This window comes from Aspergillus brunneoviolaceus (genome assembly GCF_003184695.1).
Source record: "Aspergillus brunneoviolaceus CBS 621.78 unplaced genomic scaffold BO95scaffold_7, whole genome shotgun sequence".
NCBI classification, from domain to species: domain Eukaryota; kingdom Fungi; phylum Ascomycota; class Eurotiomycetes; order Eurotiales; family Aspergillaceae; genus Aspergillus; species Aspergillus brunneoviolaceus.
The window spans coordinates 257,278-278,775 of NW_020290737.1; the positions used below are offsets into that span (position 1 = coordinate 257,278).

Sequence of the window (21,498 nt, forward strand, 5' to 3'; positions counted from 1 at the left end):
CCGAAAACCGGCCTTGCGGCAAGGGAAGGATGATTGATGATGTGCCAGACTGAACCCAAAGGACCTCCTTCCCCCCAAGACCCAAGACCCAAGACCCGAAGAGCCCCTAAAAAAATAGTGAGATCCCCCAAGAGTTCAGCGACACCAACCAGAGTGAAACACCGGGACTGTGAGTGGGGTGTTTCGTTTGGTGGGAGGGGAGGGGACGGTTCCACCCCGGAAGGGCCACACGCGATTCCCGATGGTGTATTAATAGTAGATGGGAGAGATCTTGGTAGACTAGGACCTCTCTTGGTGGGTTTCTTTCAAGATGGGTCGATACCCAGAGATGAAGACTAAATATGAAAGTGAACAAACAGCGAAGTGTTGCCGAATCAAAATGAATCTCAATGAATCGAGAAAGTTGGAAGAAAAACACTGTTGACCAGCCAATTTCAAGGACAGACTGTCCATAATAAATAGTACTGATCGATTGATATTTGATAAGATGAGGACGGTCAGTAACTCGATCGGATGGATGTACGTACGGTTAATGCCTCTTCCATCCAGGGTACAGAACAATCTGCTCGTACAGATGCTGTCTGGCAAGTTCCCAGTTCTATTCTAAGCCAAGCGGGCAGTGAAAAAAAAGAAAACGAAAAGAAAAAAGAAAAGTCGAGTGTTAGGTCACCCAGATCAGGTCATAAATCAGGTCATATTGGGAGGGGAAAAAGGGAGTCTTGCAGGCGAGACATACATACATCGGACATGGCCATTTGACTGTCCCAGTCCAGTTGAATCGCATCCAGGAACTGTAATAATCCTTCCATTATTCCAAAGTGCCCCATAATGATCCATTCCTTTAGCATACCTCCTCCTTCAAAGGTTCCTAGTACATTAGGACCCATCTAATCCCTGCTTGAGTAGTGTCAAGCGAGTATGTATGACTGAATGTAGGTATGGTTGAATGTAAGGATGTAAGTAAGTTAGTAAGTTATCTTAGTCGGATGTACTGGACGTACTAGGAAGGAGTGTAAGAGTCGAGTCGGTCCGGGGAGAAAGCTCGAGAAAGAACGAATGCGACCCAATGAATCCGAATGATTAAACTCCCCAACTTCCCCAAGTGACCTCTCTTTGTGTGTTTATTCTCCGATGCTTTCGTTTACCCCGGACCTCTTCGAGGTTGTTTCGAGGTCGGATGACGGCAACCTATGTGGGCGAACTCTCAAACCAATTCCCAGAACCGTGGAGTGGACTTAACTCACACACTCCTCAAACAAAACAAAACAACCACCAGTCATTGACCATCAACCCGCAACAACCGCAAGCTTTGGCCCAAATACAAAGAGGGAGGAGGGGGATTGTCTCCGCTACCAGCTGTGGATGACATCTCATCAAGCGGGGGATGGAGTCACGATCTCCCCCAGTTCCGCTGGTTTTAAGGTCCGTGAGTTTCTAAGGGATGGAACTTTGTTTCTCTTCGCCTCGACCCGGAGATCCGCAACCCCCGTCAAAACGAAACAAACAAAAACAGAAAGGGAAAAAAAAAAGAAAAGAAAAGACACATTTAAAAAAAAAACAAGAAGCAAGGTGGCGTTGTTCCGCCCTGTTCGGATAGGGTCGAATCATGAATGCTGCGCGATCGAACGCATGTTCTTCTGCAGCCACCGGGGTAACCGTAGTACGGTATCTCGGTATACAGTACTACCTGGTACATACATAGGAAGGAGCATGTCGACATTGTTGCTTTTTCTTCGTCGTTTGCATTGCGACTATTGTCCTCAGAACCGCGTGATAGAGGTTTGTCATCTGTTAAAAATGGTTAATTAAAAAAAGCATAGGGTGCTCACAGCCTCACAAGACGCACAAAGCTCGGTCGGAGAAGACATATCAGGTCCCGATATCCGAAAGGAGGAGAGAGATATGTACTCAGCTCAGCTGTATGTACACCGGGCAGTTGTTACATGTACCCTGGAGGCTGGTAGTACTCCGTACTCGTCGAACTTTTGGCCGAGCGGTCTGGCTGTCTGTCAGTGACCGTTTAGTCTGACAATTCAAACGTCTAGATCATGGAAGATCCAAAAGTTTAGCCTGTCGGCTTTGCATCTAGACAACTCGGGGCTGGAACATGGCCAGTCCGGAGCCCGAATCTCTGGGTTACTCTTTTGTATGGCTGTGCTGTACAATACTAGACTAACACTGTACCACAGGGAACCACTCCTACTACCAAAGGAGTCTTCAGTTTACGTGCTACGACATCATGACTTCGGGGTTGATTATACGAGAGAGCGAGGAATAACCCCGCTCAGCTCTGCCCTGCTCGACGTGTATTTCTTGGCATCATCACACCTCCTTCGCAGCCAATGCAGTCAGTGCAGTCAGCCGAGTAGTGTGTCAGTAGTTCCGGTGGAATGGACCGCCGTGCTGTCGTGGTTGCACTCATCAACCCTCGCCAAGAACCAGAAAACGCCCGCCCGTCGTTCGTATCCACACGTGTTGATTCCTAAGGTTAGGATATCATCGCTTTGAGGACCCAAATGAGGTTAAACCGTTTACACTACGCGAACTGAATTCAGGGCTTCGTTCTGGTTTGCTGTCGGGCATCCCCGGGGGTTCAGGCGAGAACCAAAAAAGAAGAAGCAGACGAAGGCCGTGCTAGTAGGTATGTATGAGTATCTAGCCCAGGATTATCATGGCCGGATTCTCTTGGCATTGCTGACAGGCTTCGGTTCTTGCCTTCAGCTCCTAGTAGACCGAGAGTGGCTGGCGTCATTATACACACTAAATGTGCCATCACACACGCCTGGGGCCGTCATGTATAGCTTCGGAAGAGGATTGACAACACAAACACTATTTTGAGGTACAACTGTGCGACCTTCACAGCCGCATCTGACCAGGTCGTCTTGTCTCACCTAAGATCCTCCCTCCTGGGCTTTATGCCGAAATGTCAACTAAGATCTTGACATGTTTATCTTTTTCATGGATCAGGGCCTCAAATCCTTTTTCGACAATGTCTTCCATTCGAATCTTGCTAGTGATCATGGATTGAGGATTGAGCTTGCCTAAGAGACAACGAATCAGCAATCAGCGAGGGTGAATGGGACGGCAGGGATAGCACGCCACTCAAGCTTACCCGAGCTTATGGCTTCAATGACAGCTGGAAAGATCCCATCGGCAAAGATTGCCGCCCCGATTACATGCTTCTCGTCTAGCACGATGGCCTCGGCGTCTACGATCGGTTTTGCCTCCCAGAGAGACACAATCGTGACTGTTCCTCGGACCCGGATGCCCCGAAGAGCCGTATCCAATCCAGCTTGCACGCCAGAGCATTCAAAGGCTACATCTGCGCCTGCGTTCCCGGTCATTGCCTGTACCATGGAGACGACATCTTGCATCCGAGGATCAAGGACATGAGTTGCGCCCAATTTACTCGCAAATTCTCGTCGCCGCGACGAGACTTCCGCGACGACGATAGACTCGACTCCTCGGGCAAAAAGCACTTGAACCACAGCCAAACCAATAGGGCCTCCAACGACGAGAACAGTCCGAGCCCCCTCGAGAGGGCTGTGGTCTGCTGCGTGCCACGCCACAGACAACGGTTCAATAAGCGCTTATATAGATCGCGTCAGCGGATTGCACCAGACTAGCGACAGAAAAGTGATAGAGCTCTTCCCTCACCGCCGATATCCAAAGGAATGGTGTCTGGTAGCGGAATGGCATGGTCGGCGTCAACCACGACGTGGTCCGACAAGCCCCCTGCATTGCCTTGAAAGTTTCTTTTTTCAGCCTGATGATAGCCGAAGCAACCCCAAGAAAAAGCAAAGGTATAACCTACTACTATAGCCCACAAAGCCCAAATTGCGACAACAGTTCGGAGTTCCGCGCAAACAGGGAGGACAACTCCCGTCGGACAAGTTGGGCCGGACAGCAACCCGATCTCCAACTTTGAGGTCTGCGACAGCATCTGCAACCGCGGCTCCCACCTCCTCGACTATGCCGCTAAACTCGTGGCCCCGGGTTGTTGGGAGCTTTCCCCCGGTGATCGCATGTGGCGTCAGGGGTACCAGATGCGGCCCGCACGTGTACTCATGCAAATCTTGACATCACACACACGCACACACACGAGCCTTGTGTCAACGATGATCATTTCCAGTTTGCCGTTGGCTGTGCTGCCAAGTATACTCTTAAGAGTCTGATTGTATTGGACTACTTACCACTTCCGCAGATCCCTACAAACGCAGGTCGGATCTCAATGGAAATGTCAGGGCTGTGGCAACCAGAAAAAGCAAAACAGAAGATGTTAAGCCAGGAGTCGCGCGGTATACACACATACCTTGACTTGCTTCTCGCCGCAGACCGGCTCTTCGATCTAATCAACCCGGATGTCTCCAGCTCCGTAGAAGCGGACTGCTCTCATGGTTAAGGATAGTAAATCTCCGGATTTGAGGATGGATGTACACTGTTTATGCTCAAAAATGCACACAGTCCACACTGAATTAAAGTCCAACAACTGGAAGGTTAACTCAGTGGCGGCGTGAAGGGAACCCAGGACTCAAAAGAGAAAGAGGATAGATAGGACTACTCGATCCCCATTTATATGTCCCTGCATTCTGATTCAGAGGGAGGTTGCAAATGCGGGGTAGAAGAGGAGAAAGAGGAGTCGAGGTCACTCGGAACTGGAACCAAGCTGTTACTGCTGCATTGGTAAAGTGCGAAAAGGAGGAAGAGGAGGAAGAAGACGAAGAAGACGAAGAGGGGAAGGAAGGAGTAGCAGTATGACTCTCCGACTGGCGGGTGATTAAGTGACTGTCACACTCTACTCTGCAACATTGAAGAACTTACTACCTGAGACACCTCATAGTCATTTACCTATGAGAAGGTGACTTAGTGTTTGTTGCTGGTTACACAAAGCCCCCCTCCCCCCTTCCTTTCCAAAGCACCGGCCATTCATTCGCTCTGCAAGGGAAGACCATTACCAAAGTAAGTTGATTCTTCGTTCAAGCCATAATGACTTTACCGAAAGTTACTCCGTACAATTTACGTCGATTGTGTAGAACATCGCTGTAGAGTCTTAGGAGGAGAATATAGTGAAATGAAATGGCATTTTTTCTTTTGGGGTTCGAAAAGGGGACTCGCTAAGTTCTTTCTCTCTCTTTGGGGGGAGGCGCGGGAGGAGGACAAGGCATGCGTTATAATAAAAGAAAATATTCTTTCACTTCTTTCCTCTGCAAATAAGCTGAACTGGACATATCATGGACATCGAAAAACGCTGTTTACCGAACGGTGGCACCCTTCAAGCTCTTGACGGTGCAGATGCCGCCGGAGGCGGTCTTCAGCAGGCCGAGGGCGGGCTTGCCCTCCTGGCCCTGGACGGCGGGGACAGCGGCGCTCTCGAAGGCGACCTCGAGGTTGTCGGTGGTGGTGAAGCCGGGCTGGAAGGTCTCCCAGACCTTCTTCTTGGGGTTGAGGACCTTCTCGGGCTCGCCCTCGGACCAGCCGTCGAAAGTGATGCGCTCGCCGGCGGGGGCGTCGGCGGGCGGGGCGACGAGCTCGACGGGGCCGGCGTGGGAGTCCTCGCCCTCGGCGACGCGCGGGGAGGCGGCCAGCACCATGGCGACGGACTTGATGCCGCGCATGGTGACGGGCTTGAGGTTGCAGACGGCGACGATCTTGCGGTTCTGCATCTCCTCCAGCGGGATCAGCCCGTTCAAGCCGGAGCACACCGTGCGCACCGTCTTGCCCGTCGCCTCGTCCAGGGAGGTGTTCTCCGTGCCCGGGGCGTCACCGCAGTCGATCGTCGACACGAACAGCGAGTCCGCGTTTGGGTGGTTGATCGCGCGCAGGATGTGGCCGACCCGGAGGTCGATGATGGAGGGGGACGGGGGAGCGGCGGGCGCCGGCGCCGCCTTGGGCTGCTTGGGCTGCTTCTCCTTCTTCTCCTTCTTGGGCTTGCCGCCTTCAGGTTTGGCGGCGGCAGCGGCGGCCGCAGTTTCGGTAGCAGCAGCAGCAGCGGGGACCGAGTCGGCCTTCTGCTTCTTCTCGGCAGCAGGCTTACCCTGGCCGACGACGAGGGGCTTGCCCTCCGCGCCGCCAGCGGCAGCGGCAGCGGCAGCGGCCTTCTCCTTCTTCTTGCGCTCCTTCTCGGCCTTGGGGTCGACGGGCTTGGGCACGAAGCGCACGTCGTTCACGTCGATGGCAACCTTCTCCTCCTCGGGGATCTGCAGGGCGAACAGCGGGCTGTTTTGGACGAAGTCGACGTGGCGGACGATGTGGTGGTAGCCCTGCTCGCCGGTGCGTTCCTCGGGGGACCACTTCTCGACCAGGGGCGCGAGCAGAGCGTAGACGGCAATGTCGGCGACGGAGGGCTTAGCGCCCAGCAGCGTGGTGCGGGTGGCCAGGTGAGTGTTCAGCTGGCCCAGGATGTTGGCGATCACCGTCTGATCGTCCTTGCCCTGGGCGTGCTGCAGGCCGGAGATCGTGGCCAGCCATTGCTTGACGTCGGCCTCCTCGGTGACGGAAAACTTGGTGTGCGGGAAGATTTTCGGGGTCGCTGTCTGGAGGTCGGGCTCGGTGGCGTCCGGGGAGATGGCGGCCGGGTAGGACCGGTAGAGGAGGGAGAGGAGGGAGGACTCGGGGGCGGAGTTGATGGCCATGTTTGCGAAGGGGCGGATGGCGAGAGGGTGGTGGGAAGAAAGTAGAGGTGAAGGTGTTGGAGAAAGTGGAAGAGGACGAGGCAGAAGAGCAGGAGGGGCAGCGAATAATCTTGCCGTCGCCCAAGTAAGAGGAGCGAACCGCGGGGTTGTTCTGGCGACCCGCAGAAGGCTCACGGCCGCTTTGATGGAAGTCAACTTGCCGGACTCACGAGAGAGATCCCAGTCTAAAGACGGGGATCTTGGGAATTGGAGATTGAAATTGTTTAGGAAGACTAAAAGTTGCGCTGTCAATTCCGCTGTGCGCGGGTAGAATCTCCTTTTTCTTTTCCCCTTGTTCTGTGCAATCACAGTTTTATGCATTCCATTGACAGTCATACGATTACTCATCATATACATATAACTACGATTTGTGCATCAACCTCAGCTCATTCAACTTTAGACACAGGTCTAATGGTACAATTCCATTCTCTACAGCATGCTATTGCAGCTTTACATCCTCACAATATTAAGTAAGTTAGACGAACAGAGGCTGTGCTCATCGCAAGACAATCACACGGGCGCCGCGACACCCAGGGAAGGACCACGCATGTCGAAAACAACATAGAATGCCTTCAGGAAGACGTCACCCAAGATCTGGAGCGAGGCGCCCGAGTTTGATTGAATGCCACCATAGCAAACTAGGAGTTGTTAGTCAAGTATCGCTTGATTATGCCTTCAAGTAGGGTAGGAAGTACTCACGAGCTTGTCCAGTAGTGGTGTTGGTGCCAACCTTGGAGAACTCAATCAGGTTTCCAGGAACCGTAGCCAAGTGCTGCGAGCCGATGGCAATCGAGAAGCTGGGGAGAGTGGTGTTACAAGGGAAGATGTAACCTCCAGCACTGCTCACATACACGGCGCTAGGCACGTCGGCGTAGTAAGCATCCACCACCTGCTGGTCCATCAGCATGAGAGAAGTGCCGGTATCAGCAATCGCCGTCTGCGTGTTGTTGATCGTCTGGATAGAGCCATTGCCCACTGCGAACTCGGTGGTATCGAACTGCCAGTATCCGTTGGAGCTATCCACGCTGACGTTGGCCATGGTGCCCTGGTATTTGCTCGAATCGATCAGACCGAATCCATACTCGCCTACGCCATCACTCTTGATGGCAGAAGTGAAGACAGGCTCGTCGAGATTAGCCGCAGCATTGGCGAAGAAGGTGTTCTGCGCTTGGGGTTCGATGCTGTTGATGGAAGAGAAACCCAGGCCAACCAGACCGTTCGAATTGGTGTCTTCGATGAAGGACTGGGAGACTTCAGTCGGGATTCCGATGGCTTGGTTCTTGACGATTGCACCGCCGATGTTGACTGTGTCGGTTCCGACAGGCCCAGCGGCGAACGAGTTATCACCGTAGGAGACATTGAAAGTTGCGCCGGGCATATCCTTGAACGTGGTTGAGTTGGCGGGATTGTACTGGGTATGACCATCAAGGGTCTTGTTGAGACGAGTATCCAGGACCCAGCTATTATCGACCTCTTGTCAGTATCCCGATCAAGTAACTTTTGTACCCGGTGTTTCTTACAAGTCCGCTGAGCCTGTGTCGAAGGTCACGACGATCTTCTGGCCACCAATTTCAACAGGCGAAACAAATTCGGCATCGCTTTCGACAGAGGTTGCGCTGACAGCACCAACCTGATCTGGCTCGGCGCTGTTATCGCTGGCAGCGACGACGTTGTGCTTGACAGTGGTAACGGGGGCGAAGTCCTCCAGCTCAATGTTGAGGTTACTGGGAACAATGCCAAACTTGCGATATGCCTTTCGCAGCGCCGAGGGACCATGCAACTCGCCCTCTCCGCGACGAACCCGACTGACCTTGTAAGACCTTCCCTTATGCTGAGTGCGACTCGAAGTTGGCAAAGAAACAACGCTGTAACTGAAGAACAAAAACAAAAAGAGAGACTGGAGGAGCTGCATGATTGTAGCTCAGTTGGAGTATGTGGATTAGTCTGTTAAAGAGTGAACATCCAAGCCAAGGAGGGACTAGAAACACAACACAAAAACAAAGAGCGCAATGATTAGTAGTCTTTTGATTGAAAGTGAGACTCCTTTCCTGAAGGAACAGCGCGCAGTTTATAGGGGAAGGTAAAGTATGGGGGCCGAGTCCTGACTGAGCCAACAACAACAAGAATAACCACCAGTATGGACAAGAAGGATGGAAGAGGAGTGTAAGCACCAGTGATCCTCTACCAACTGACGAGGGAAGTCAAAAAAGTAAGAATTGAATATTAAGAAAAGAAAAGAAAAAAAGGGGAGTGCTATCCTTTCACAACGAAAGAAGATAGCAGAGGAAGAGAAGTGAATGAACGAGCTACAATGTCAATTGCAGCAGGAAGAGAACGAAACAAACGCAGTCTATAAGAGTGCAAAAAAGAGTTACAAAACAGAACGAAAAAAGTCGAGGACCTGAATATCATTACTTACGCCCAGAAAATTCCAAGAACCCAAGAGTCGAGAACTGACGCATGGTGCTTAGGAAATGGGGTTCACTGGAGCGTGGCATTGTTCCAACTAAATGTGAGTTAGGCTGGTCTTAACCCGATATTGCAAGAGTTGGAAGACGAATCCACCGAGAAAGAGCCAAACATGGGCCAATCCGAGGGATTTGCCCCTGTTAGCAAAAGAGTATCAACGCATCAGCGTATCCATGGGTGCCAAAGCCGAGAAAGACTGATCAACCTGACAGGCGCCTGGGGAGGGGCACTGGCGAATGGTCGCCTCGCGAGCAGGACATTTCCGCCACTTCCTCCAGGCACCTGCGCACTGAAACCGCCAGCCGCTCGACTCCCGAGTCAGGGTCCAATCAGCTATTGTCAATCCTGAAACAACCTTGCCCCTCTTTGAACTTTGAAGCAGGCCCAGCGATTGAAGTGTTACAGATTTCTACTCTCTCTCTCTACTCCGTAGCTGTAAGTTAATGACCTTATGTCAATGGCACGGTCCAGCCGGCAGATGATGGGTCCTGCACAAACTGGATCCTATAGCTAGTGCTGCTATCTATTTCCTATTGCTAATATATCAGAAGACTCCGGCCTAGACTCGAGATCGAGAAGAGGGCAAGTTTCCATCGACCGGTCTATCCGACCTCAGGCCGCGTAGACAGACGCCTCCCGCGATCGCAAGTAGCCTAGCCCGTCATTCACCATGGATGACCGAAGCAGTCCCAAGATTTGGCCCGGAAAAAAGGTAAAAGGCAAAGAAAAAGGTAAAGAAAATAGGTTCGCAACTCAGGAGACACCGCCGGAACTACAGTGGGCTTGGCTGAATACCACCGGGCGTTTAGCCACGACATCGCGATCGTTGGTCGGACAATGGATTAAAACAATCTCTCGGCAAAGATTCGGCAGAGTTGAGATCCTCAGCAAGGGTCTCTCCGGATTGCCCGAGTTATGAAGGCTATTTTAAGGACGTTATTCCATGTGTCGACCTCGGGCAGTTGGTGAAGCGGGTCCAATTTGCTTCATAATTCCCAAGTCTCAAACAGAGCCAAGAGAGGCCAAGTCAACGGCGAAATTCGAGGGGTCAAAAGTGGTCAGCTAAGTGTCAGTTCCAATATGCCAAGGGGCTCGGGGCAGAGAAGGGACTTGACAGGCATTTTAAATCCTCAATCAATCGACATGATCAGCATTATTCAGACCCCATGTTGACTGAGGGGGCGAGGTGAGTATGAAGAGGATGATGGCTCATGTGAGCATTGCATCCTCTGGGCTCGTTCAAACTAATTCTACTTCGACCGGTCCGCCCCCAAAGCGATAGATCGCCCCCAAAATTCTAAGGCGAACCCCTGGGGAGCATAAAAAAAAGCAGAAGTTATACTTTGTTCGTAAACAAGAGATCAAGGTGCCTTCGAAATAATCTGGTATCAAGAATAAGTGCATCTATGCCCAAACGCCCAAGAATGATAGCAAATCGTGTGAATCCCCTTACATGCTGTCCCAAATGCACCGCGCTGATAGACATGAAAGAAAAAAGACAGTACTTTTACTCGACCGTGTCCTCCGGCAGGACGTCGTCCGGCTCCTCCCCAATGAATTGCGCGACCGAACGCACGACCTGCTTGATGGCCTTTGAAGCTGGGCTGTCTGGGAAGTTATCCACGAAGCTTTCACCGTAATCACATGCCATGCCAACTCTAGGGTCGAGCGGTACAGCGCCCAGGAAAGGGATACCCATCTTCTTGGCAAGACGTTTTCCGCCCCCGGTGGTAGCTCGGAAAATTTGCGATTTTGTGTTGCAGTTTTGACAGACAAAGCCCGACATGTTCTCGACCAACCCCAGAATGCGGATTCCAGCCTTGCGACAGAAGTCGATTTCCTTCCGCACGTCTAGCAAAGAGACTTCCTGAGGGGTGGTGACCACCACCGCACCGTCAACTCCAGAGTCTTTCAACAGCGAGTTGACGGACAAGTGCTCATCTGATGTTCCGGGCGGTGTATCGATGATCAAGTAGTCCATCTCACCCCAGTCCACATCCTTGAGGAACTGCTTGATGAGTCCATTCTTCTTGGGTCCTCTCCAGATCACCGCATCGTCCCGGTTGGGCAGCATAAATTGTACGCTCATCGCAGCCAGATTATCCGTGACCCATACGGGGCTCCAGCCTGCGTTGCTCACATGGATGGTCTCCGCCTCAACGCCCATCATTTTGGGGATGGACGGCCCGCAGATGTCTGTGTCCATGACGCCGACGGTCGACTCGGGGTTCGCAGCAAACGCATGGGCGAGTAGGGAAGTGAATGTTGATTTACCCACGCCACCTTTGCCGGACAATACGAGGATCTTATGCCGTATCTGCGATAGCCGTTCGGTGATGATAGGAATGTCGGGATCGGGGCCCTTGGGAGCGGAGGCGCAGATCTGTTGATTCGGGCAGCCGGCACAAGCATCGCCTTGACCAGCTTGTTCGGATTCAGGACCAGGGCAGTGCTCTATGAGCAGAGGAATAATCAGTGTCATGAATGTTGTACCGGCGCAAAACAGAAACCAACCTGGTTCGGGAGCGACGAGATTCGGTGCCATCTTGGAAGGCGCTTCGAAGTAAGCAGCCGTCGGCTCCTCGAGAGAAGGGGCCATTCTGGTGGCTGCTCTCCGACTATCCCTTCGGATTGATTTGAGTAATGAAAAGTGATCAGGAGGAATTGAACAAGGTATTGATTGACAGCAAGAAGTGGTGCTGAAGGAAAAGTGGCGGGGATCGATGACTGCGGGAAGTTGCTTGATAATCAGCACTTATCGGAGGGATGACAAACCTTCCCGTGGCGATTGGTGCGGGGCTGCCTTCAGTTCCCAGCGGTGTCGGACTGAATGCAGTGATAAGATTGATACGAGAGGGGCACGTTTAACGATCTTGTATGAGTCGCTTTGTGCATAATCCTATCTGTACGCAACTACTTCAGTGCTAGAAATAGGAGGTAGGTCATGTCTTATGATTCAGGATGTGGTTGGGATAAATCTTCTCTGGCTGCAGCTGAAGCTATGGCTACTAATGCTATTGTGTCTCATAAATCTATTGAGAGGCCAGGTCATCGTCGTCCTAGGATGCGGGTTTGAATCTACTTATGAGTACTGTATTGCTAGTGGGCTTGTTGCTCCAACGAATCGTTACAAGCCTGCCATGAGATTTTGCGAAGATTGGATGAAGGATTGCATGTTTGCTGTATCGAGCTAGCCTCCTACATGATTCAAGTAGGCCCAGTCCCTGAGATCCCTAGAATCAGATGAGGGGCATATCGATTGGGGTATCGACCAGGAATGCCATGTCAGAACCCTAACCCTCTCACGGGGACCAAGAGGCTATTATGATATCACAATCCTTGGGTACAGCACTGACGACTCCATAGTGCATGGACTTGATTTGAAAACAAATGTGTTCAAGTAAGGAGCCCATTCTTGCATCTAGCATCTGAAGCACAAGAAGAGCCCAGACATATCTCGTCTCCATCGATTCTCATCTCAATCTGAGAGTGCTCGGGTCTCTACCAAAGCAAAGAAATCCTGTAAAGCTTGCATAACTAGGTGCATTAGGTAAAACATAGCTTCTGCAGCTTCAGTGGATGGTGACACTAGGGCCTTTATCGAGGCTTAGCGAGAGGAGAAGTGTCCATTCAAGCACAGAGGATGAGAACACCGCTGTTACCGCCCACAAGAACTAATATATTAGTCTCTGTGGTGCCGGATAATGCAGTGCCACTATTCGGGGAGGTCAATGACTGTACCCTTCTGTTATGCATCTAATTCCAGGCTTTCTCCCTCATTCCGACCCGCGCTGTCTTTGAATCCCACTTAGACCCTGATGAGGGTCATGATTGGTGTTAGACCAATGATTCCAGCCTGTCCGTCCCATCGATGCCTCCCTTTCCCCAGTGCATTGGGATCCACCTCAAGCCATAACCGAAGACAGGCCATGGGGGAATTGGGGAAGGAGGCATGGCTAGTGACTCTAGGTGCTTTGTCTCACTCCCAACAAATTTTTTGGCGTTGTGATCTTAGATTAAGCATAAATAGGCAGAACTGGCCTTTTTTCACCCACTTTTTCTTTTCATCTTGACTTCCTTCCCTGACCATCACTGCAGTTTTCAGAATTAATATTCGAAATTGCTGGAAGTGGCTGGTTGTTGGCTCGGATGAGGTCAGACCAATCATTGCCTTCCCGCCAGTTGATTTTCCCCCACTGTCACGGCCACTGTCACATGCTTCTGCTTCTTCTGTTCTTCCTTCTCCTTCCATTCATTCTCTTGTCTTTCCCACTGCATCTGCCCGCTACAATTCAACAAATCTCCTAAACTCATTTCAACATTTCAACAATGGATCGTGGCCTCTCAACAGGCTCTAACCTGGGTGAGACTGGGCTTCGCGAGAGGACTACAATGGCCTCTCAGTCCAACTCAATTGCAAACGCCGAGGCTCTCTCTGCTACTGGCGAGGTCGAGGCTAAGGATGATGCACAGAAGGACAAGAAGACCTTCGGCCGCACCCCTGGTGGTACAGGTTCGTGGCACTTCCCCTACCTCCTATACCTCCCACCCCCAGTCTAGCTTGGAATGTCTTGATTATCTGCACCCACTAGCAGCAGACTGACCTCATTCGACGATGCGACAGTATTCACGGTGCCTCAAACACATGACATGGTCTCTCAACTCCTGTCACCATCTGAGCCTAAGAACCTTTCCGATATCATTGTTCTATTTATTTTGGGTGCCCATATTCTCTTACTATGGCAACTCCCCCAGGGTGCAAAAGTCCCAGTGTTTGCCGCCGTCTATCTCTTTTGGCGGGCGGCATACAACATTGGGATCGGATGGCTTCTGCACAATCAATCCCACCACAACACACTTGTTCGCTGGGCGGAGCAGACCAAGATCTTTGTGAACCCGTCCACAAACCAGAATCCCCATCCTAACCTGTATAAACTAATCAAGCGCGAACTGGAGACCAAGGTCCCCGTCGATTATTCATTTGACGAGGCCCCCCTCGAGTACAACACTTGGCTCGTCTTTCGTCGCCTCGTCGATCTTATTCTCATGTGTGATTTCATATCATACTGTCTTTTTGCCATAGCATGTAGCCACCACCCCGTTGATGAGGGTGTGCTGATGACTATTGTGCGCTGGTCGTCTGGTGTTGCTTTAGTGCTGTTCAACCTTTGGGTTAAACTCGATGCTCATCGCGTGGTGAAAGACTTTGCATGGTATTGGGGAGACTTTTTCTTTCTCATTGACCAAGAGTTGACGTTCGACGGTGTTTTCGAGATGGCTCCTCATCCGATGTACTCGGTCGGCTACGCCGGATACTACGGCATCTCGCTAATGGCAGCAAGCTACAAAGTGCTGTTCATTTCCATTCTCGCCCATGCAGCACAATTTGCCTTCTTGGTCTTCGTCGAGAATCCGCATATCGACAAGACGTACAATCCACCTCCGCGCAAGCGTGTGACGGAGCAAGATTCTGTATCCACATCTTCTCAGGCCAGCGAGCCTCCTTCGTCACCGGTTGATGAACAACTGCCCCACGCGACAAACCACCCAACAAGCAACCCTCCTCCATCGGTCCACAATCTGCTAGGGTTCCACAACCTGGACCTGCATCGGATAACAGATAGTTCTTCCTTGCTGGTCCAGTTCCTCGTATTCGCCCTGACTGTCATGACGCCATCTACACCTCGCTATCAATTCATCTTCGTGGCCAATGCAGCAATCTGGAGACTATGGTTCTCCATCGGTATCGGATACCTCCTCATTCGTCAATCAAACTGTAAATCGTGGACTCGGCACTTTGTCAAGTATGGCGAGACCCCTCTTGAAGCCTGGAATCAGTGGAAGGGCACGTACCATTTGAGTATGATCATGTGCTACGCGAGCTTTATTGCTGCTGCTTGGAAGATGTACACGTTTCCTGCTGACTGGGGCTATGGCCTGGTCTTGCTCCGGCATGTTCTGGGTGTAGGGCTTATTTGCCTGCAGACATGGACATCGGTCAGCATCTACGAATCTCTGGGCGAGTTCGGCTGGTTCTACGGTGATTTCTTCTTCCAGGGGTCTCACAAATTGACGTACAATGGTATCTATCGCTTCCTGAACAATCCCGAACGTGTTTTGGGTCTGGCAGGAGTTTGGGGTGCTGTTCTGATCACAAGTAGCGGAGCGGTCATCTTCCTCGCATTAATAAGTCACGTTTTAAGCATGGCTTTCATCCAATTTGTGGAGCGTCCGCATATGCAGAAGCTCTATGGCCAAAGCCTGCGACAAGATGCGGGGCTTGTCAAGAGCCTCAAACGATCCCTGCCCCCTTCGCTCCGCCAACTGCATGGTAGCGTTGATAAGATTGTGGACGAATCATTTGAGTTCATTGAAGAACTAATCGATACGGCGCGCCCTAAGCTTGCCGCTGGTGTTAACACATTTGTGAAGGACACAACTGCCCTGTTCCAGACATATCCTGCTCGTGTTACCATCTCCCGCATAGACGAAGATCTGGCTGGATATGATTCGCGGGACTACTCCTTGGTGATTGAGCGCACCGGATCTTCTTCGGTTGACGAGATTGACCTGCGTAGCGACACAGAAGATTCAAGACATTCGGTCTTTGAATTCGGCGCACCGATCAAGGTCCGGTGGACGGCGCCTTTAAATCACAGCAAGAAAGATTGGATTGGTCTCTACCGCGTCACCGACAATATTTCAAGAGAGATCACGCGGGTTTCTTCTCAAGGCAGATGGATCGCCACAAATGCCGGTGTCTACGACAACCAAACATGTGAAAAAGGCATCGTGACCAGTGATGTGAAAGTATCGGCCTCGCAGCGCCCAGATGGAGAGACAGACGATATGTTTACCGGGGAGGTTGTCTTCACTGGCGACAAGCTCTTCTGGACCCAGGGAGCCTTCGAGTTCCGCTATCACCATAACGGCAAGCACAATGTCATGGCGATCTCCCGTCCCTTCGAGATCTGTACCGCACGGTTTGACGAGGAGGAATTCGTGGAGAGTAATCAGGACGATCTCCAAGCATCCGTGGAGCTGAAGTTATTGCCTGTGATCCGCAACTGCTTGGACCAGGATCCCGAGATAGCACCCGAGACAGTGGAAGAACAGTTTGGCAGCCAAGTGGAACGAAACGGCAAGTATGCCAAAAGAGTTGTATTTGCCGTACACCAAATGTGAGTATCTCACCAGTATTGTTTGTTGTTGCACAATTAACACGGCTCTTCCAGGTTTGGGGTGGAATTTGCGCCCGAGGTGGTTCGAGCTGATGGAACAGTCCGCAATCTTGCGTGGAGGATTTGCAATGCAAAGCGAGTCTTGGTAAGTATTTCTATCGAGTCACATCCTATTCGGAGACCAGATGAGAGAGCCTGACATGCGAATTAATGCAGGCTCCCTACAGCATGACGAGCAACGGCACCTCTACTCCAAGTGAAAGACTAGAGAAGGCAGAGATCGTGGCATGATATCATTTCAGCGCACAGTATTTCGAACATATCCTCGATTTATCCTGCCGGTATTCTCTCCTGAACGACTGGCAATTATTGCAATTGCGCATGTCAACTCACACCCTCCAACAACACATGAAAAATGAAAAGGGCAGGCAAGTACACAGCGTCGCACCAAAATCAACAAGCTTATATTCTGTCATGATCAAAGCGAGTTCTTCTGCAGGACTACGCTTATCCTCGGCTGACTAGTTCTACATGTACATATGCTTTAAGCTATACATACGTATCATGGAATGATGTTTTTCGCAAAGTCTTCTTTTCATCTTCATATTATAGAATGACGAGATCGAGAGAAGAATGGGCACGAAGGGCAGAAGGGGAAAGGGGGAAAGGGGGAAGATCGTCGAATGTCCATCAGGCATTGGTGAAATTTTGTCTCATGGCCGTGAAGGCTCTGAAGTAGCAAATACGTAGATATGCAAACATCTTCTGAACGACGACGATCAAGTGACTGGTGGCAGGGAAAGGGGAAAGGAAGCAAGACATTGAACTGAAAGGGCCAAGACTGTGAGCAAATCATGCAGAAATCAACAAGAGCTGATCATATTCCATGCTATCTACGCCTAGCACTATCCGACACACACCACACAAGAGCATCGAGACTTGTTCAAGAATCGAATCGGTCTGCAACCAGACATTGTCAGCACAACCGCGATGAATACCCAGCAGATGATGTCTATATCACAAAAAGAACGAAGTAGAATAGTAATCAGCCAAGCCGGTAAATTCATCCCTTCCCCTGCCAACCCCGACCCCCCAACTCGCCGTCCAAAACGAACTTCGAGCCAGAAGGAAGGCATTGACACAAGTCAAGCGTAGCGAAACCAAACCACGAAGGATCCCACAAGCCCACAGGAGGTGAAATGTACAAAGGAAAAACAAATGACGGGAATCCACACTCTCGAGAGCTCCACAACCTTCCTCCCTGATGAGAGAATGATCCGAAGATCAATCTCCCAAAAGGTCCAGTATAAGGGAGATGAGAAGACGTGACATCAGTTTGTCCACCTATGATGTACATTTGCTCGATGCAGGGTGTTGTAGGTTTTATCAGGAAGAGATCTCGCGCGGCTCGAGGGGCGGTTCTCCACGAGGGGAGATCATTGAATGGATTGACTTGTTGTCATCATAGACATGGTGTTGTGGGCTGTTTGTGTATGGGTATGGGAGAAGATGAGTCTTACCTTCTATGGGTGGCGTGATAATGTCGTGTCAGGTGTTATGGTTACAGTACCTAGAAAGTCTTCGCAGCTGTTAGCATGCTGTTTTGTTGTCTTCATGGGTGAAGCAATGTTTAGGATGATTGGTATCAGGAGTTTTTGGTAAGGTATTTGGTTATCTTCAAAAATTTTGCAGAAGCAGAACTGAAAATAAATTTTTCTCATCATGAAAAGGCAGATCGAGTGGTGAAACTCGATGCGCGTGGGCAAAGATGAGTTCGAAGTAAGGAAAGCTTACATACCAATTCATCTACAATCGCTTTCGATGTTCCACACTCCTCATGACATGAATGAGGTTGTGTGATCCTAACTTTGGTGAACATTAGCAAATTGTCCACTGCAGTACAATGACTGAGCATGAAGCAAGAATTTGGGATTGAGGTCAGATGGTGATGCATGTTTGTTCGAGGCCCATGTTTAGGTCGCCAGAACTTCGATTTTTTGGATCGCTTTCATCATGCAAGTGATGCTTGGTTGGGTTGTGGAATAAGATATACTCACAGTTTACAGATTAGTGGCCAGTATGGTGTTCGAAAGATGACGCATCATGCTTTGCTTCGCATTTGAAGAGCTTGAGCTGTCGAAATCACAACAATCATTGTGTTGTGGGGAAGAGAGAAGGAAGAGAAGGAGAAAGCAAGCGCGAAGCGAAAAGCCGAAGAAAAACCCACGAGGGGGAAAAAAAAGGCGCCGAGCTTCCGCGATCCCACCCATGCAAACCATGCAAACCCTTCTCAAAAATGGATGTAGCTTTGCGGGCAGTTCGACCGCCAGCTATCGGATCGCTTTATCAACCCCCATCATTATTATCTGCCCCTCCCTCCGCTGCTTTTCCTCCGATCACTTGTTGTAATTGATCGCAGGGATGCAAAGACATGTGTAATGACTGACAGACGAAGAATTAATGGGCCGCCTAGCGGCACGAGGCCTGCGGTTTTCGCCTCCTCTCTCAAATCCGCCTCCGGTGATGCCACAGAAAGACCTCGCCGTCATAGACAACCAAATGAGTTGCGCAAGATCTGTAAGAGCTTCCTCTCTTCCCACGAGTTCGCGAACAGGAAGCTAATCTGTCGACTAGTCCTCAAGACGGGATTGATCCCTTCGGCTTCCGGCTCCGCATACCTTGAATACGAACCATCTGCCTCCCTCGCTGCAGCTCGGTCCTCTCCTCAGTCCCTGATCCCTCCTTCCTCGGCCTTGAAGCTTGCATGCACCGTTCATGGACCGAAGCCTCTTCCCCGGTCGGCGACCTTCTCGCCAAACCTCGTTCTTACTACCCACGTCAAATACGCGCCATTCGCCGCCCGTCAACGGAAGGGCCACATTCGGGATGCCAGCGAACGTGACCTGGGCGTTCACCTCGAGACTGCGCTTCGAGGCGTGATTGTCGCGGAACGGTGGCCGAAGAGCGGCCTGGAAATTACAATTACAATCCTCGAGGCCGAAGATGACCGGTGGTGGGGGGATGCACCAGACTCGCACGATGCGCCGTGGGGCATGATGAATGTCCTGGCCGGGTGTATCACCGCGGCATCCGCAGCCATTGCGGACGCGCGGATTGACTGCCTGGACCTCGTGGCTGGAGGCGTGGCTGCTATCGTCTCGGACGACGCGGTTGCCGAAGAAGGGAGCTCATCGACGCCGAAGTTGATGCTGGATACGGATCCGGCCGAGCACAAGTCCATCCTGTCGGCGTGCGTGGTCGCTTACATGCCTGCGCGAGACGAGATCACTGAGATCTGGCTCAAGGGCGATCACTCCAAGGCTTCTTTGGGGGTGGATGACAGCAGTTTGGGCCATGAAGCTTTGATCGACGGTGCGATCAACGCAGCGCGCGGAGCGCATACGGTTCTTGTGGAAGCAGTCCTGGAGTCGGCTGAGCGGTACGCTGGATTGTCGAGCAGCGACTCATAATGAGGAGTCAGGAGCGTTAATGAAATACAAGAAAAAGTAACGCCTTGCTATTTGCCCTTGATACGATATATCCTTTCTAGTTTCCCCACCTAGCATGAAATGCATACGCTTTCAGTCGCTGTTTGCTTCCCTTTAGGTATCAATAGAAATAATCCATTGCGTAGACCACCTGCATCTTGCCCTTCGTTAGATGCCTGAGCCAACAATATCACTTCCTCTGGATTCACAAGCTACTGCCTCAGCGCATAAACACAGACACCGTGAATTTATTTGAAGAAAGTCCACACCTTCCTCTACCCTCATATCCAGCCTTCCTATAAACGCTCGATTTTCCATCAACTAGACGTGTCCGTCTTCTCCTACTTCAACTCCTCCTCCGCGCCTCATCATCTTAGAAACCAACCGCACCTCTCTCCATCTCCAAATCACCTACACACCACTAATCTACTCCGCCCTATCTCCCCGACCCCGATCATACACTACATACGCTTCAAACACTCGTTGAACAAGACCATGCCCGACCTCAAACGCACCCATGAGGCCGACGTCCTCCTCCTCTACGTGATATTGTTGAATGCAGACTCTAGAACCGTGAGTATTATTCTCACCTCGCCTCACTTCCCATCAATAACCGTTGCTCAACCTACAACCTCCCGGCTGCCAACGCCTTGATCGATCTAAGCTACCGCGCGTATCAGAGCACGCGATTTACTGCACATTCCCTCATCCTCTCCAAATCCCTCACTCATTCCCCCTCTCACTGGCACGGCAAGACTATCTCTTACGAGATGCTAACAAGTACTCTTAAACCATAGATCAACTGGCCCGCCGTCGCCGAAGCAACCGGTATAACCCAGTCCGCCGCCCGGCTGAAATGGTACCGCCTGAGGCAGGAGCTCGACCTGAAGATCGAGGCGGGGGGGTTTAGTTATAGGGACATGCGGATTGCCGAGGCTCAGAGTGGTGGTGACGGCGATAAGAGTGCAGAGGGATCCTTGAAGAAGGTTGTCAGTGCTGCAGCTACCGCTACCGCTGCCGGAGAAGACGAACCTCGCTCTGATGGAAAGCCAAAGGAACAACAACAGTCACGGCTGAAGAGAGAGAGAAAGAAGAAGTCCACAAAGATTGTTCAAGATGCGGGGTCGGTCTTGCTTTCGGATTCGTCCTCTGCGGGGTCTGATGGGGACGTTGGTGAGGATGATTGGGTTGATGGGACTCGTGGTGGTCGGAGGAAGAGTTTTGTGTTCTATGCTGGGGGTCGAGGGGACAAGTCGGGAGAGATCAAGAGTGGTGATGATGATTCTGAGATCAAGGAGCGAGAGTTGACGGTGATGGGGTCTCAGGAGAGGGCGTCGTGTTGGTCGTCGGATTCTTCGCTGGTGAAGGTCGGGATGTCGGGTGGTGGGTCGCAGGGGGAGGCTTGTGCTATCTACTCGGACGAGGATCATGGGGGTAATATGCAGGTCAAGGGGGTTGAAAAAGCTGGGGATTCTGCTGCTACTGAAGAGAATGGTATTGATAAGGTGAAGGAGGGGGCTGTGGAGTGAGATGCTTCTCTTTAACTTGGCAGTTGATATGCATTCAGCCCTGCCGTGTCATAGTTTCCGCGGGCAACACACTGAGCTCATATGGTTGAGCATTCGTCATCGAGTTAGAAAATGGACAGCGAGACAGCTCTATCAACCTCCAGTAGTTGAAGGTTGCCAT

General features: G+C 51.2%; 8 protein-coding genes across 8 annotated transcripts; 4 read left to right on the forward strand and 4 right to left on the reverse strand.

Moving 5' to 3' along the window:
* Nucleotides 1-1,061: 1,061 nt before the first annotated feature.
* Nucleotides 1,062-2,822, forward strand: BO95DRAFT_245436 (uncharacterized protein). The gene is made up of 4 exons (XM_025581385.1): nucleotides 1,062-1,779; nucleotides 1,841-1,956; nucleotides 2,046-2,641; nucleotides 2,722-2,822. Exons 1-3 carry the CDS (start codon nucleotides 1,363-1,365, stop codon nucleotides 2,506-2,508), a joined length of 996 nt encoding a protein of 331 aa, XP_025446326.1. The 5' UTR covers nucleotides 1,062-1,362; the 3' UTR covers nucleotides 2,509-2,641; nucleotides 2,722-2,822.
* Nucleotides 2,629-4,396, reverse strand: BO95DRAFT_470751 (2,3-butanediol dehydrogenase; the record flags this gene model as incomplete). The annotated part of the gene is made up of 6 exons (XM_025589536.1): nucleotides 2,629-3,041; nucleotides 3,113-3,589; nucleotides 3,658-3,735; nucleotides 3,815-4,075; nucleotides 4,187-4,208; nucleotides 4,358-4,396. 6 exons carry the CDS (start codon nucleotides 4,394-4,396, stop codon nucleotides 2,914-2,916), a joined length of 1,005 nt encoding a protein of 334 aa, XP_025446327.1. The 3' UTR covers nucleotides 2,629-2,913.
* An 856-nt stretch (nucleotides 4,397-5,252) lies between these two features.
* On the reverse strand, nucleotides 5,253-6,632 carry BO95DRAFT_459766 (putative cofactor for methionyl- and glutamyl-tRNA synthetases; the record flags this gene model as incomplete). The annotated part of the gene is made up of 1 exon (XM_025588683.1): nucleotides 5,253-6,632. One exon carries the CDS (start codon nucleotides 6,630-6,632, stop codon nucleotides 5,253-5,255), a length of 1,380 nt encoding a protein of 459 aa, XP_025446328.1.
* A 549-nt stretch (nucleotides 6,633-7,181) lies between these two features.
* Nucleotides 7,182-8,583, reverse strand: BO95DRAFT_353809 (pepsin-like aspartic protease; the record flags this gene model as incomplete). The annotated part of the gene is made up of 3 exons (XM_025582187.1): nucleotides 7,182-7,309; nucleotides 7,371-8,131; nucleotides 8,192-8,583. 3 exons carry the CDS (start codon nucleotides 8,581-8,583, stop codon nucleotides 7,182-7,184), a joined length of 1,281 nt encoding a protein of 426 aa, XP_025446329.1.
* A 1,911-nt stretch (nucleotides 8,584-10,494) lies between these two features.
* On the reverse strand, nucleotides 10,495-11,851 carry nbp35 (Fe-S cluster-binding ATPase). The gene is made up of 2 exons (XM_025585642.1): nucleotides 11,655-11,851; nucleotides 10,495-11,594 (listed from the first exon to the last, which is right to left on the reverse strand). Exons 1-2 carry the CDS (start codon nucleotides 11,737-11,739, stop codon nucleotides 10,648-10,650), a joined length of 1,032 nt encoding a protein of 343 aa, XP_025446330.1. The 5' UTR covers nucleotides 11,740-11,851; the 3' UTR covers nucleotides 10,495-10,647.
* A 1,618-nt stretch (nucleotides 11,852-13,469) lies between these two features.
* On the forward strand, nucleotides 13,470-16,916 carry BO95DRAFT_381031 (phosphatidylethanolamine N-methyltransferase; the record flags this gene model as incomplete). The annotated part of the gene is made up of 4 exons (XM_025583354.1): nucleotides 13,470-13,653; nucleotides 13,765-16,321; nucleotides 16,376-16,466; nucleotides 16,538-16,916. 4 exons carry the CDS (start codon nucleotides 13,470-13,472, stop codon nucleotides 16,610-16,612), a joined length of 2,907 nt encoding a protein of 968 aa, XP_025446331.1. The 3' UTR covers nucleotides 16,613-16,916.
* Nucleotides 16,917-18,577: 1,661 nt separating this feature from the next.
* BO95DRAFT_405450 (3' exoribonuclease family protein) lies at nucleotides 18,578-19,896 on the forward strand. The gene is made up of 2 exons (XM_025584003.1): nucleotides 18,578-18,898; nucleotides 18,956-19,896. Exons 1-2 carry the CDS (start codon nucleotides 18,760-18,762, stop codon nucleotides 19,789-19,791), a joined length of 975 nt encoding a protein of 324 aa, XP_025446332.1. The 5' UTR covers nucleotides 18,578-18,759; the 3' UTR covers nucleotides 19,792-19,896.
* A 700-nt stretch (nucleotides 19,897-20,596) lies between these two features.
* Nucleotides 20,597-21,444, forward strand: BO95DRAFT_245626 (uncharacterized protein). Its single transcript, XM_025581386.1, has one exon. The coding sequence runs from the start codon at nucleotides 20,730-20,732 to the stop codon at nucleotides 21,336-21,338; it is 609 nt and encodes a 202-aa protein (XP_025446333.1). The 5' UTR covers nucleotides 20,597-20,729; the 3' UTR covers nucleotides 21,339-21,444.
* The last annotated feature ends 54 nt before the right edge of the window (nucleotides 21,445-21,498 follow it).

Coding starts and splice junctions, on each gene's coding strand:
- BO95DRAFT_245436 (XM_025581385.1), top strand. CDS start 1,363: ATGACATCTCATCAAGCGGGGGATGGAGTCACGATCTCCCCCAGTTCC. Junction 1,780..1,840: donor CTCAGAACCGCGTGATAGAG/GTTTGTCATCTG, acceptor CAGCCTCACAAG/ACGCACAAAGCTCGGTCGGA. Junction 1,957..2,045: donor TTGTTACATGTACCCTGGAG/GCTGGTAGTACT, acceptor TCAAACGTCTAG/ATCATGGAAGATCCAAAAGT.
- nbp35 (XM_025585642.1), bottom strand. CDS start 11,739: ATGGCCCCTTCTCTCGAGGAGCCGACGGCTGCTTACTTCGAAGCGCCT. Junction 11,595..11,654: donor TCTCGTCGCTCCCGAACCAG/GTTGGTTTCTGT, acceptor CTCTGCTCATAG/AGCACTGCCCTGGTCCTGAA.
- BO95DRAFT_405450 (XM_025584003.1), top strand. CDS start 18,760: ATGACTGACAGACGAAGAATTAATGGGCCGCCTAGCGGCACGAGGCCT. Junction 18,899..18,955: donor AAATGAGTTGCGCAAGATCT/GTAAGAGCTTCC, acceptor TCTGTCGACTAG/TCCTCAAGACGGGATTGATC.
- BO95DRAFT_245626 (XM_025581386.1), top strand. CDS start 20,730: ATGCGGATTGCCGAGGCTCAGAGTGGTGGTGACGGCGATAAGAGTGCA.